This window comes from Mytilus galloprovincialis, chromosome 9, assembly GCF_965363235.1.
Source record: "Mytilus galloprovincialis chromosome 9, xbMytGall1.hap1.1, whole genome shotgun sequence".
NCBI classification, from domain to species: domain Eukaryota; kingdom Metazoa; phylum Mollusca; class Bivalvia; order Mytilida; family Mytilidae; genus Mytilus; species Mytilus galloprovincialis.
The window spans coordinates 27,389,381-27,405,088 of NC_134846.1; the positions used below are offsets into that span (position 1 = coordinate 27,389,381).

The following is a 15,708-nucleotide window of genomic DNA, read 5'->3' on the forward strand; positions in this document are numbered from 1 at the left end:
GTTTCTTTTAGACTTTTTATAGTTTTGATAAATGTTTTAATTTGTTATACAAATATGAGAATTTGAGCCAAATTGGTGAACATAAATTTGACAGCTAGTGCCCTTTTAATAGACACTAAACAGTATTTATTTGATAAGGGACTTCACGATTTGATTTTTCCTTGGGGTTCGGTATTTTTGTTATTTTAGTTTTTTTACTTTAATTGTGCAATTTTTAATAATGACAAAACTGCATTAATAAAGTTTAAAACTACAATCGTTTCAACATCAGATGCGTACTTTTTTCAAAAACTTCCATTAATTTTTATCAACAATCATTGTTTCTTTAAAAACATTGGTTTTAACTCTGTCTCTTTTCAATTCTTTGTATTGTTATTTACTAGTATATGTGCCATTTTATTTAACTTTGCAATTTTAAAATTGCAACTTAATATGCTTTTAAAGTTATATCCTCGTGTGATACGGTGCTTTTTGTCCGCAATTTGCTTTTGTCCGCTTTTGCTTTTTGTCCGATAATTTTGCTTTTTGTCCGACAATTTTGCTTTTTGTCCGTTGCTTTATGTCCGTTTCACTTTTTGTCCGATAATTTTGCTTTTTGTCCGACACTTATGCTTTTTGTCCGTTGCTTTTTGTCCGTTTTGCTTTTTGTCCGATAATTTTGCTTTTTGTACGACACTTTTGCTCTTCGTCCGTTGCTTTTTGTCCGTTTTGCCTTTTTAGCTCACCTAGACCAGAGGGCTAAGTGGGCTTTTCTCATGACTTGGCATCCGTCGTCGTCGTTATTTTTTAGAAAATCTGAAACTAATGACATATTTAAAGCAAATATGACAAAAATCATCCTAAGGGTATCTAGTTTCAAAAAATTATCCGATGACCCCGCCCAATTATCAAGATGGCCGCCATGTCTAAAAATAGAACATCGTGGTAAAATGCAGATTTTGGCTTATATCTCTGAAACTATCGCATTTAGAGCCTGGGATAAAAATGTTCCCCATGACTGTCAAGATTTATATTCCCGAAATTTTTCAGTTACAGTAGACAACGCGTGTTTTTGTTGCAACGAAATCTCTACAGTACATGGTACATGTAGTGACAACACTAGATGTTTAAATGGATCCCGCGAACAGTCTGACTATGGTCCAATAAGGTAGTAAATTGTCTATGTGACTATCGCTGACGGCTTTGGTACACATAAGATATTTTGTTGGTTAACAGATATTTTTTTTTACGCCGGACAGCCATTAAAGCTTTTCTAAGGAAAGGTTGCCATGCTCTTTGTTAATTTCCATGAAATTGATATAGCCCCAAAGGTTTTACCATGAACATCATTGGATACGCGTGTCAATTTTAAAGCCACGCTGAACCAATATCAGATATGTTTAAGACAAATGCATCGATCCTACTGGGCGTTTGTTGATTTATATCTCCTCTTTCCTATCAATAAAATATCCCTTTTGAGGAATTTGTGGATTATGTGGTCTATTGTAGAGGGTAAATATACAGTCTACAAGCAATTGCATCCTTGGAAAAGCCTCCTTAAATTACCCTCTAAAATGCCTGTCACTAGTTGTCAGAAAGTTGAAAAAAAATCCCCATTTAAGGGCAATAACTTCTATAAAGAGTCACAGTCTACTTAACTTTGTTGGCAAATATTCGCCTTGTTCGTAGATCTTGACTTGCTGACAATTTTTGTGATTTAAAGTGTATCTTAATCTATAATAAATTTCTATAATATATAACACAACTAAAAAAAATAGGTGAAAATCTTCTTTAAGGTGATATGGGTGTATAGATTAAAAATTCGTAAGGGTCCGCGTACTTCTGCAGTTTATCACAGGGTCAACAACTAGAGGCTCTAAAGAGCCTGTGTCGCTCACCTTGGTCTATGTGCATATTAAACAAAGGACACAGAAACGTGAAATATGCTTGTTCCAAGCAAATGGTGTTATTTACTTCTGTCCTTGTTAAAAGAGGCGTTTACATGTAGATTATACGACTGTAAACATCCATCAAAACATGGTATGAAAATAAAAACAAATCTAACAAATCAACAATTACCAGGTTCAAAGTCAGAGCTCAACTTGGATAAATTTTTTGGTGAGTAAATTTTTATCGATGTTGCATACGTTTAGGGTCTTTGTATTAGCAGAAAACTACTTCAAAGGGTTGTGCACTTGATTTATATGATTTTTTTCTAAAAACTTAAAGGGGCACTAGGTACAAGATATATAAAAAAAAATCTAAAATAGGATTTTTTATTTGTTCAATCATTAAAGAAAGTTACAAAGTGAAATAATAATTCGCTTTTAGCAGCCAGTATGATTCAATTTTGTCAAAATAAGCTTAAACATTGATGATGAACTATTCACTTGCATGAGAATAATTCGACCTCATTGAATCAGTATTCATGTAAACTTCAATTAGAACACCGCTAGCTAGAGATGGATAACGCATGCATTGTGCGTGTACAGTTATTTAAAGGAAAAGAAATTCAATGTCAACATTGAAAGTGAAACGAAGGTAAATCATTTGATTGATTAATTCGATCCACAAAAATTCATACGTTTACAAGTTAAAACGATGATTAACATATAATTTTAATCTATATGAAATTAAACAGACCTATTAAAATCCTATAACACTAGTTCGCTTAATCTATTTACATCTTTATTTATCTTTATATCGCTTATCTGACATTAGAGGTGTTCGGAGGGCAACTCGATGATAATTAGTCTAGACTGAAATACTCACGAATGAAGCAACATTTTTTTTATCCCATTGTAAATTGTTTCTTTTAGACTTTTTATAGTTTTGATAAATGTTTTAATTTGTTATACAAATATGAGAATTTGAGCCAAATTGGTGAACATAAATTTGACAGCTAGTGCCCTTTTAATAGACACTAAACAGTATTTATTTGATAAGGGACTTCACGATTTGATTTTTCCTTGGGGTTCGGTATTTTTGTTATTTTAGTTTTTTTACTTTAATTGTGCAATTTTTAATAATGACAAAACTGCATTAATAAAGTTTAAAACTACAATCGTTTCAACATCAGATGCGTACTTTTTTCAAAAACTTCCATTAATTTTTATCAACAATCATTGTTTCTTTAAAAACATTGGTTTTAACTCTGTCTCTTTTCAATTCTTTGTATTGTTATTTACTAGTATATGTGCCATTTTATTTAACTTTGCAATTTTAAAATTGCAACTTAATATGCTTTTAAAGTTATATCCTCGTGTGATACGGTGCTTTTTGTCCGCAATTTGCTTTTGTCCGCTTTTGCTTTTTGTCCGATAATTTTGCTTTTTGTCCGACAATTTTGCTTTTTGTCCGTTGCTTTATGTCCGTTTCACTTTTTGTCCGATAATTTTGCTTTTTGTCCGACACTTATGCTTTTTGTCCGTTGCTTTTTGTCCGTTTTGCTTTTTGTCCGATAATTTTGCTTTTTGTACGACACTTTTGCTCTTCGTCCGTTGCTTTTTGTCCGTTTTGCCTTTTTAGCTCACCTAGACCAGAGGGCTAAGTGGGCTTTTCTCATGACTTGGCATCCGTCGTCGTCGTTATTTTTTAGAAAATCTGAAACTAATGACATATTTAAAGCAAATATGACAAAAATCATCCTAAGGGTATCTAGTTTCAAAAAATTATCCGATGACCCCGCCCAATTATCAAGATGGCCGCCATGTCTAAAAATAGAACATCGTGGTAAAATGCAGATTTTGGCTTATATCTCTGAAACTATCGCATTTAGAGCCTGGGATAAAAATGTTCCCCATGACTGTCAAGATTTATATTCCCGAAATTTTTCAGTTACAGTAGACAACGCGTGTTTTTGTTGCAACGAAATCTCTACAGTACATGGTACATGTAGTGACAACACTAGATGTTTAAATGGATCCCGCGAACAGTCTGACTATGGTCCAATAAGGTAGTAAATTGTCTATGTGACTATCGCTGACGGCTTTGGTACACATAAGATATTTTGTTGGTTAACAGATATTTTTTTTTACGCCGGACAGCCATTAAAGCTTTTCTAAGGAAAGGTTGCCATGCTCTTTGTTAATTTCCATGAAATTGATATAGCCCCAAAGGTTTTACCATGAACATCATTGGATACGCGTGTCAATTTTAAAGCCACGCTGAACCAATATCAGATATGTTTAAGACAAATGCATCGATCCTACTGGGCGTTTGTTGATTTATATCTCCTCTTTCCTATCAATAAAATATCCCTTTTGAGGAATTTGTGGATTATGTGGTCTATTGTAGAGGGTAAATATACAGTCTACAAGCAATTGCATCCTTGGAAAAGCCTCCTTAAATTACCCTCTAAAATGCCTGTCACTAGTTGTCAGAAAGTTGAAAAAAAATCCCCATTTAAGGGCAATAACTTCTATAAAGAGTCACAGTCTACTTAACTTTGTTGGCAAATATTCGCCTTGTTCGTAGATCTTGACTTGCTGACAATTTTTGTGATTTAAAGTGTATCTTAATCTATAATAAATTTCTATAATATATAACACAACTAAAAAAAATAGGTGAAAATCTTCTTTAAGGTGATATGGGTGTATAGATTAAAAATTCGTAAGGGTCCGCGTACTTCTGCAGTTTATCACAGGGTCAACAACTAGAGGCTCTAAAGAGCCTGTGTCGCTCACCTTGGTCTATGTGCATATTAAACAAAGGACACAGATTGATTCATGACAAAATTGTGTTTTGGTGATAGTGATATGTTTGTAGATCTTACTTTACTGAACATTCTTGCTTTTTACAATTTTCTCTATCTATAATAAACTTGGCCCTTTAGATACAGAGGAAAGTGTTTTGTGAAAGTTTACAAAAATTTACCAAATTAATGAAAATTGTTAAAGTTAAAAAACATTAACAACTTGTGAAAAATTGACTATTAAGGGCAATAACTCCTTAAGGGATCAACTCACCTTTTTGGTCATGTTGACTTATTTTTAGATCTACTTTGCTGAACATAATTGATGTTTACAGTTTATCTCTAACAATAATAATATTCAAGATAATAAGCAAAAACTGCAAAATTTCCTTAAAATTACTAATTCAGGGGCAGCAACCCAACAACGGGTTGTCCGATTTGTCTGAAAATTTCAGGGCAGATAGATCTTGACCTAATAGATTATTTAACCCCCATGTCAGATTTGCTCTAAATGCTTTGGTTTTAGAGTTTTAAGCCAAAATCTACATTTTACCCCTATGTTCTATTTTTAGCCATGGCCGCCATCTTGGTTGGTTGGCAGGGTCACGCCACACATTTTTTAAACAATATACCCAAATGATGATTGTGGCCAAGTTTGGATTAATTTGGCCCAGTAGTTTCAGAGGAGAAGATTTTTGTAAAAGATTACTAAGATTTACGAAAAATGGTTAAACATTTACTTTAAAGGGCAATAACTCCTGAAGGGGTCAACTGACCATTTCGGTCATTTGACTTATTTGTAAATCTTACTTTGCTGAACATTATTGCTGTTTACAGTTTATCTATATCTATAATAATATTCAAGATAATAACCAAAAACAGTAAAATTTCCTTAAAATTACCAATTTAGGGGCAGCAACCCAACAACAGGTTGTCCGATTCATCTGAAGAGTTTAGGGCAGATAGACCTTGACCTGATAAACAATTTTACCCCATGTCAGATTTGCTCTAAATGCTTTGTTTTTTGAGTTATAAGCCAAAAACTGCATTTTACCCCTATGTTCTATTTTTAGCCATGGCGGCCATCCTTGTTGGTTGGCCGGGTCACTGGACACATTTTTTAAGCTAAATACACCAACGATGATTGTGGCCAAGTTTGGTTTAATTTGGCCCAGTAGTTTCAGAGGAGAAGATTTTTGTAAAAGTTAATAACGACGACGAACGGCGGACGACGGACGACGGACGACGGATGCAAAGTGATAGGAAAAGCTCACTTGGCCCTTCGTGCCAGGTGAGCTAAAAATTCAGCAGTATTTCCATTTCCAAAGGGCCATAACTCTAGAACAGTAAAAGTGACGCAATCCGAAACTCAAGCTTGATCTGGGTTATGTGGTAATAAGCATTGTGTTTAAGTTTCATCACATTGGGTTTGGGCGAACTAAAGTTAGAGAATGGAAACAAATGTTTGGACGTCATCTGATAGTTTTGACAATAGATAGAGCTCAACATCCTGCTGTTGACAGATTTTTCTCTCTTTTTAATGGTTTTCAAAATAATAGACATTTTACCACGTATGTTCTATTTCAGTCATTTTGGACATCTTGGTTGGTAGGCAAGGTAATCAGATTTTTTTTAAAATAAGATGCCTTAATGATGATTTTTCCAAGTTCAAAATGAAACCTTAAAAATATACACATTTTTATACCGGACATAAAGCAAAATCAGCGGGCAAAAAGCAAAACGGACCAAAAGCAACGGACAAAAAGCAAAAATGTCGGACAAAAATCAAAAATTATCGGACAAAAGGCAAAACGGACAAAAAGCAAAAGTGTCGGACAAAAAGCAAAATTATCGGACAAAAAGCAAAAGTGTCGTACAAAAAGCAAAATTATCGGACAAAAAGCAAAAGCGGACCAAAACAAATTGCGGAAAAAAAGCATCGTATCACTCGTGTTTTTATCAATAATAATTAAATAATCAACGTCGCTCATGGTACTTTTCTTTTGGTCTTTTATGACGAGGATAGGTGACTATATCTGAATGAAGGTCTGACAAAGTAATGAATGAATGAAATAATTTCACCTCAGACTGTATTTTAATGTTTACTGTAAAAACAAAACGAAGTCGATGTGATAGCGAAATACTGAAAATGAGAATAATTTTATTTTGCTCTGGATCCTGTCTTTTGTTTATAAAAAAGGAATTTGTCCAAATATAATAAAATTCCTTGAATGTTTATCAAAATTTTGATGAGGTTTTGTAGACGAAACGCGCGTCTGGCGTATATACAAAATTTAGTCCTGGTATCTATGATGAGTTTATTTATTGATGTATAAAAAAAAATTGATCCACAGACCTTATTGTCACTTAACTGATGATTTCTTTGCACGTCTTTACTTTTTTTTATTTTGAAATTATCTTGGATTTGATATAATTTTTGGTGTTTTAACAACAATTTTAAACACCACATTTAGACTATTTCGTGGCGGTAAGTTTTTATTGATGTAGGAAGCCGGAGTGCCCGGAGAAAACCACCGACCTTTATTGACCTTTAGTGTTGACTGGCTAGTGATTTCAGTAGTAACTACTTAGACCACTCGACCACCGAGGCCCTTAAAATTATCTTAGAAGCTACCTGTATATATCCTTTGGATTCAAATTTTTGGTTTTTAATTTTCCAATGAAAATGCAGCTAACAAACCAAACCTATCAAGTGTTTTTTGGTCGTGTTAATACTTTTGCTAATCATTCAAAAAGAAGTATTAAGTTGTCTACATATAATATAAAAATCATTAGAGAAACAGATTTCCCAACCCGTGCAAATACTTAAAGTGTCTAGTCTTTACAGTCAAATTTCAAGTATTTAAAATTTGATAATTCAGTTGTCTCCAGTGGATTATAAATATCGTATCACACTTGATGCAGTGTTAGAACCTTTATTCGACATGTACTAGCCCATGCCAAACAAAGCATATGTGTCACTAGGGTAGCCTTATTTCAAATAAAAAGGGGGTATTATACATTTGTAGCACGATTTGTTTTAATTTTGATATTTTTCACCTTGAGAATATGTGGACATCCTGCAACGTTCATGCGCGTAGCTATGTTTACGTCAAAACGCCCAGGCGTACACTTGAATTTTCAAAATAAAACAAATAATTGACATAGAATAAGAAAAATTGGTCAAAAGCACATCAGCCTTGTGCTTCTTTTTTCAATGGATTGTAATTTTGAATAAAAAGGGACTAAATATACTCAAATAGATTTAATATACTAGTATTTGTTCGAATCTTTTGTTAAAGTCTGAAACTACTATGAATTCTACGTACTTTTCTTATATTTAAAGCAATTCACTGTCTGCTCAGATACGATATGCTGTTTGTATTTTTGTCGAGCCTGTGATTTATGTCCCAAAAGCGAGACAGAGCGGCGTCAATATTTAGGTTCCGAATGTGGATAAAGTCTTGTGAATGACTCTCCGTGAAATTTTACGAAAGTTGGACAGAAACTGTCAAAATGATCAAAAGAGTATTCAGAGCAATATAATAATGCAATTATATCTTTAATTTTCTCGCATTTAAAGGACAAAATGTATTTCTTTCGGCAATTAATAAATGGTCGCAGTTTGGGCTTACATTTTGTTATTTCTCAATTACATTAACTACTGTCGAACCATCATCGAATATTATGAAAATGCCGAAGAAGCTTTTTCTATGACTTATGTCTAAAGGTTGCATTTCTGTAAATATTGACAATGCGATTTCCCATAGGAACTCCTTTTACGGCTAAAACTGTACCACTTCTACTATGAAGTTTTGAAAAAAATCTTATCCTATAATTGAAAGTTCATATGCACCATAATTTTTTTTTCAAAGTCAGAATATAGAGCTGTGCGGCATATTTTCAACGTTTATATGCTCTGAACTTCTCAGAGTTTATACTAACACTAATTATTTTCTTAACTACCCCTACCTCGAATGAAAGGTTACCACAGATTTCAATGTAAACAATATGCACATGTAAATTTAATGGTAACATTCCCAAGTTATGTCTCTGTGAGATGGAACACAGAGAGCATAACTGGGAACCAGTATGTAAACAAAATTAATTTTCTATGAATATTCAAGATCTCCCCAAAAGAGGCGTGTTTTGATAAACAGCTGTATTTACAAAGTGCAACCTATAATAGCTAAAATTTTGAAAGCATTTGTTTTCGTTCATTTTTCTGTTCTTTTCTGATAGACAGATAGCCGGACTTTTCTTTACGCAATTAATTGTTTTACATGCTCAATTTATAAACCTTCATAGATTGTCGTGAAATATTCCAGATCAAGAAAAAAATATCAAAAGTTTTTTTTTTTATATCCCTTTAAAGTAATGACAAATTGATTCACTTTTTGTGGGAAGACATCCTAGGTGTTCCAGAATTTTTTTATATTGCACCTCTTAGAAATATCTTTTTTACGTGTTCATTAAAAAGTGCCTTTGTCGATTGAATGCTCACTCACGGCACCCTTTAAACTTATTTAAAAATAATATTGGTTTGGACGTTTTCTCTAAAACCAATGACCATTAGGCTAGCTTCCAGTTAAACACGATGAATAAGTTAACATATTACAAAACTTAACCAAAACAAATAAACCATTTAGATTCAAAAGTATGTTGCTATCAATGATTTTTTACTGACAGGAATCATTATGGTATCTCATTCTTCATGTTCTTGATAGCTTTCCCTTTCGAACCCACTAACAGCAGGTGCTTTAACATTGAGCGGTTGGAACCCCTCATATCCCTCGCCAAGGTTCAGGCGTACACGTAAAAATGACCCAGCTACGCCACTATTCACTACAAATAGTGCCAATAAAACCTTCAGGGTAGACCTTTTGAGGCAAAAACAGGTTAGATAACAAAATCCTACATGCATTCAAGTATTCTTTTATTCTATTTTTATTATGGCCTCAAGCTACTGAAATGATTTACAGCATACATTTCCGTTGATGAAACTAATGTCAAATACCTAAGGTAAAACATCTTCGCTAGCCAAGGGTAACGAACCACTTCCCTCCTCTCCTATCTGGTAGGATAGTAGAATTTTTGTAGGATTTCATCATCCCCTTTAGAAGTTATCTCCCTATTATTGATTTTTTTCAACATGGCCCCCTCATTGTTTTTAATGATATCATGACCTTATTTGGACAATAGGTAGATCTCATCATGATGTAATACCATATGAGGCTGAATAGGATTTCATCGTCCCCTCTGAGAGTTATATCCCCTTGAAACAATTTCCTTCCTTTGCATTTTTGCCAAAAAAAGTATAAGAGATAGAATCGAAAACGGCAACATGTACAGCAACATATGGCAATGTAAATGAACATATACAGTCATTTTGTTATATGCCCTTATAAGGAGTTATTCCCCTTCAAAAATTGTACTAAATTTTTGAAAAATTGTATTTCGAGAAACGGGAGTCATAGAGACTTGGGACCTACACCAGTAATCCTAAGTTCACGTGATCTTCAATTTGCATCCAAGGTCAAAGGTCACAGAGTGCAAAATAATATTACGCTACAATTTCAAGCTTGAATATTAAGAAAACGATAAGAGTTTGCTGCATACATACTGCGTATGAAATGTTCCTCTTGATGAGCTCTACATTTTATACAAAAAACAAAAAATGTCCGACCGTCTGTTCAAAAGTTACGTCAACATAACTCTTAAAACTATAGTAACATGGGTATATCTTTTATAGGGTAACAGATATCAACCAACAATAAACTGTTAAGATGATCAGTAATTCAAAACCTTCAATTTGAGGTCAAGGTCGGGTCATGACGAAATTTAACCTTGACCTTCAAAGTGTACTATGACCTTGGGATATTTGAAAGGTCAAGTGGTCCTGAGTTGAATGGTGGTAGTCCCATGTCTCTACGACTTCCGGTTCTCAAGTTTGGTATTTTCATCATATATTTGATGATTCATTGTGACCTTGATGAACTTCGGAATTGTCCCAAATCTTTTTCTACAATGTTATCCTTTAAGGATGTTTGCTCCTCCATTTTTTGATTTTTTGCCAGATTTTCGGAATCCTCTGGTTTTATCCATGTATTGTCATTAAAAAAATTTGCCCACTAACCCCTACTTTTCTTTTCATAATTTTATTACATAAAGTTTAAAAAGCCATATTTCAAAATTTTATAAAATTCTTGTTATTTTTTCATAGTTTTTGAAACAAATAAGGTGCGAATGTTAAATATATGAAAAATCTAGAGAGAATTATTTCCCGCCAAATTTTCAATGGCTTATATCTCGGAAATGAGCACACGGACCCTCCATTTTTTTCTACTTTTTGAGTTTCTTTATTAATATACTATCAATTCACAATAGTCTTTTAAAATGCTTGTTATTTTTTAACAGAGTAGCGAACATCCTTAAGTGCAGATCATTTGTCATTTAACAGATATGGGATATCTATTGTTGTTTTAGAGATAATGCAGTTTAAAATTTTGCGAGCGGAGGCATGTATTTCTGAATCAACAACAGCTTACCACCTGAATTTTTCAGAAATTGAAGAGTTTAACATGGCTATATGTTTGACGAATTACCAAAAAATTTCAATGAAAAACTAAAAAATAACACGTCAATTTGAAATTTTCATCTTTCAACTTTGTAAAGTTCTATTTATATAATTGATATTGCATCATTTTTAGCACTTTGCCAAAATGCGATCATTATGTATGTGATGAATTTGCAAACTTACCTGGTTCTTGCTTATTTTATAATCGAATTGTAAAGTCCAACAGAAAGAAATATCATTCATTCCCTTCATTTATTTGCACATTGTTATACTTTCATTTTCGATTTGTTTACATTTTACTGGGTGTTTTGTAATTGTTTTTGGGTCAGGAATTGACCTACAAATCCGGAATTCCCACGATCATGATCAGTTGTTACAAAGTATATAACCGTCACAATAGTGCTTTGTTATATCATATATGCTTAGGTGTTGTAAAACGTTTTAGTGATAAAGTCGTTTTTGGAATAGTCTATTGTATGAACGAGTCTACAATTTACTATATATACCAAGGTTTTCACAGTTCAGTTTGTTCTGGGTTTGGAATTCAAGCTGAGCAGTTGGATTGTTAACAAGAGACAGAAGAAAGGTGAGATTAATCTATAGTTCTAAATAAGAATTATAAGCAGTGGTCCTGAATAAGGAGCCAGGTGATTAATTAAGTATAGCTGCTGAAGAAGCAGTGGCTTCAGAGAAAAGCATTGGCGGTATACAAGGTAAAGCATTTCCAGACGGGGAAGCATTGAATAAGAGCAAAGAAGTGACTCAGACCAATTAAACAGTCCAACACACGCACTGGCCCAAATAAAGTAGATATAAAGCAGTGGCTTCAAGTAAAGCATTTGAAGATAATGTTGTTGAATATCAAATGAAGAAAGGTCATAACGTGTTCATTTCAAATATCAAATTCCTGTTCTCCAAAAAATAGTTGGATGGGGTTATTAACTTAAGTGCAAAACTCAAACTTTTTAGAACATGGCGTTGTCGCATATCAAATGAAAGTTCATCAAGTCTACATTACAAATATCGTAATTACGATCTCAAAAAAGTTAGTTGGATGGGGTCATGAAGTGTAATAAGTGAAAAGATTCAGAAGGCATGCTTATCGTATATCAAATGACAGGTTGTAACGAGTACTTTACAAAAACATCACTTTTACAGGAAAGACCTTTCAATTGTTTCACAAACAATTGAGATACTAGTTTTATTTAATTTTTATATTGAGAAGAAGATGCCAAATATTTATAACAATTAATGTTCATTGTTTTATTATGTACAGAATGCGCATGACCCGTATCGAGGATTTCTGAAACTATTTCAAGAAATGTAAACAAGGTACCATGTTCTTACAAGAATTCGTCGTAGGAACATGAGAAACGATTTATAGTTTGCATTTTTTTTTTCTCATTTTATATTCTATTTTGATTATAATATATCCAGTTTTCATCATTAAGAAAAATTATCATAATAAAGATATCTTTATTTTCAACGTAAACGTTCTCGGGAGTTTTTTTGTATAAGTAACAATGAAAATATGATGGGGAAATTGAGTAAATGCACGAGACAATATAAATATCAATACATGGTAAAGCACAAATTTGGGAAGTTTGTATTGTTGTCCTTCATCTTCAAGTCACCATGAGGCAATCAACAATGATAAATATTTCTCATAACTGTAATAAGTTCAAGTTGACCTTTCGCATTGGTTTCAATTTGATTACTATTTACACATCTGGGTCGATGCCACTGCTGGTGGACGTTTCGTCCCCGAGGGTATCACCAGCCCAGTAGTCAACATTTGGGTATTGACATGCATATCAATAATGTAGTCATTTTTATAAATTTCCTGTTTACAAAACTTTTTATTTTTCGAAAAACTAAGGATTTTCTTATCCCAGGCATAGATTAGCCGTATTTGGCAAAACTTTTTTGGAATTTTGTTTCCTCAATGCTCTTCAACTTTGTACTTGTTTGGCTTTATAAATATTTTGATATGAGCGTCACTGATGAGTCTTATGTAGACGAAACGCGCGTCTGGCGTACTAAATTATAATACTGGTACCTTTGATAACTATTTGAGCAGAATTCATGAATAAATATCATACAATGCTACATTCCTATTTTGATGACTGTTTGCTGATACTTTTAAATTTCACTAAAAGCGAATAGAAATGAAAAACAGCCTTCAATGAGAGGAATAATTTGATATTTGTTTGCTTTACGATTTTTATATCTTTTGTCAAACGAAGTTGGGGAAGGGATTTAGTGTTCTATCTGTCCATCATCAAGTTAAAGTTCATCTATCTAGTTTAAGCATAGTTATTTATAGTAAATTGGGAAACAAGTTATTGCAACTTATATTAATCCCTTTCCACTTTGTGGGTGCGAGTGCTGCCTTTTAGCGGAATTATCCATCTACAATGGTGTCTTTTACGTGCAAGAGATATGGTGTCAGCCATTCATCGTCCCCTTCCAACGGACTATCATTGTTTGTCAAGACCACAATCACAAATGGTGTCAAGGGAGAGCCGGAACGGGGATCGAACCAGGAACCTTTGTGTTAGTAGTCCGATGCACTAACCACTACACCACGACTCCCCCATCTACCTGTGTTATAGTTATAGTTCATGAGATTTTGTTTATGTAATTTTGTTCGTAGATGCGTATTGAATAACCAAGGGGTCGTAATAAAAATAAAGTTATCTTGACCTACATTTCACATATGATTGACTGATTAAAGTTTACGTTAGAGTCCATATCTGAGATACAACTCGTGAAGAAATAATATTTTGTCTGTAATAGTCAGAATCGAGAGTCCCAAAAAAACATGTCATTTTGACATAAAATTCATTGATGAGGAAATGAGGTGAAAGTCTGCGTTTAAGTCCATATCTGAGATGAGGAATACAAATATTTTGTCAGTAGATGCAACTGTGATAGTTACGAGTTAGATGAATTAGATGATATTCCTTTTCATCAACTGCACTTAAAAGATATTCGATTTCATTAACTGCACAATTAAGTTATATCTTATAGCATTATCATAACTAATTGGATTGGACCATTTCTCTCAATTGAGGATTAAAGTCAACTCAATATAAAGATTGTTTATGTAATATTTTGCACTTTTTTTTACACCAAAAATATCCATATTTTCGGCCCAAAATTAGGGCCGGACACCAATTAACTCTCTTGTATTGATTTTCAGAGGAACCATATCAGATCACTGTAAACAGTTCGAGCCCAGCAGTATTGGACTCTGTCATTAGATTTTCGGCTAATATATCATCACTTGAAGAGGTTTTATCTAATAAAACACTTTTCGTATATCGCTGGGTAAATACTGCAAACAAGAACACATTAACATCCGAAGCTAACTACACGTCAAGTATTGATATAAATACATTTTTGAGTTACGCTGTTAGTCCTGGTGAATATCACATGAAAGTTACAGTTTACAAGAAAGAGAAGATATGGCCTTTTAGTGTGAAGATAGGTCATGCTTCAACAAAGTTTGTCCTAACAGGTAGGTTTTTTGTATACACTATATAAGTTATATAAATGAGCCCTAATTATTGGTAAATATTGTACACCTCAGACCCCAAACCCATGGTATTTTGGTGTACTTAACGCCTCTCTTTTTTACAGACTACGATTATCATAATGAACAAGAATAACAATGCAATTATTGTTTTATGAGGGAATATATGCAGTCAATACCCTTTGCTATTGTTTAGCATTATTTTTTAGAATAACCGCTAGCTATTTACAATTGTACCTTCTGCAATACAAGCAATATAATATGCTACCTGTTGGTTACATTCACCAGTGAACATCATGTGCTATTCAATAAAGGTAATTAGAAGATTAAATTTTTAAGTCATATGATCAATCAAATATAAAAAATAATTGCTCGTGCTTTATATACTATAAATTCAAGACTATATAAATTTTCCCAAAGGTATACTGGAACATTGACTTTTTTTTAAAGTTATCTGAGTTTTTGCTGATAATTGCATGCACATTTTCCAGATTGAGTCCTTATCTATAGACGTGTTTTTACATTTATAATGCATCCATAACGTAAAATCGACCAACAATATATCATTTGGTGATTGTTGACTGCTAGCTTATTTTCAGATATGAATTCGAATTTGATTAATCGTGAACTTGATAAACAGTCAAAACAGAATAATGTCTTTGATATATAATTGTGAGATAAAAACAAAATGTTTTTATATGTTATATGCAATAATATTTGTTGATTAAACTACTGCAAACTAACTCAATTTTTCAAGCAATTTATTTTCTAGACTTTTGCGAGAAGAAAAATATCGCGAACATAAATCGTCGCGAATATGTAAAACTTGGATTTTTCATTACTAAACTTCATGATGTAAATTTCAGAATCGTGAAAAAAATCGCCTCGAATGGGCTGGAAAGGGCTAAACGCAAATAAAGC

The 15,708-nt window shown here is 33.1% G+C and overlaps 1 protein-coding gene across 1 annotated transcript in view; it reads left to right on the top strand.

Moving 5' to 3' along the window:
* Positions 1-1,910: 1,910 nt before the first annotated feature.
* LOC143044718 (uncharacterized) overlaps positions 1,911-15,708 on the top strand; it is a 33,469-nt gene continuing 19,671 nt past the window's right edge. The window contains exons 1-2 of the mRNA XM_076216810.1: positions 1,911-2,097; positions 14,455-14,772. Of these exons, the coding sequence (XP_076072925.1) occupies positions 1,923-2,097; positions 14,455-14,772 (493 nt within the window). The 5' untranslated portion in view covers positions 1,911-1,922. The remainder of the gene's footprint in view (positions 2,098-14,454; positions 14,773-15,708) is intronic.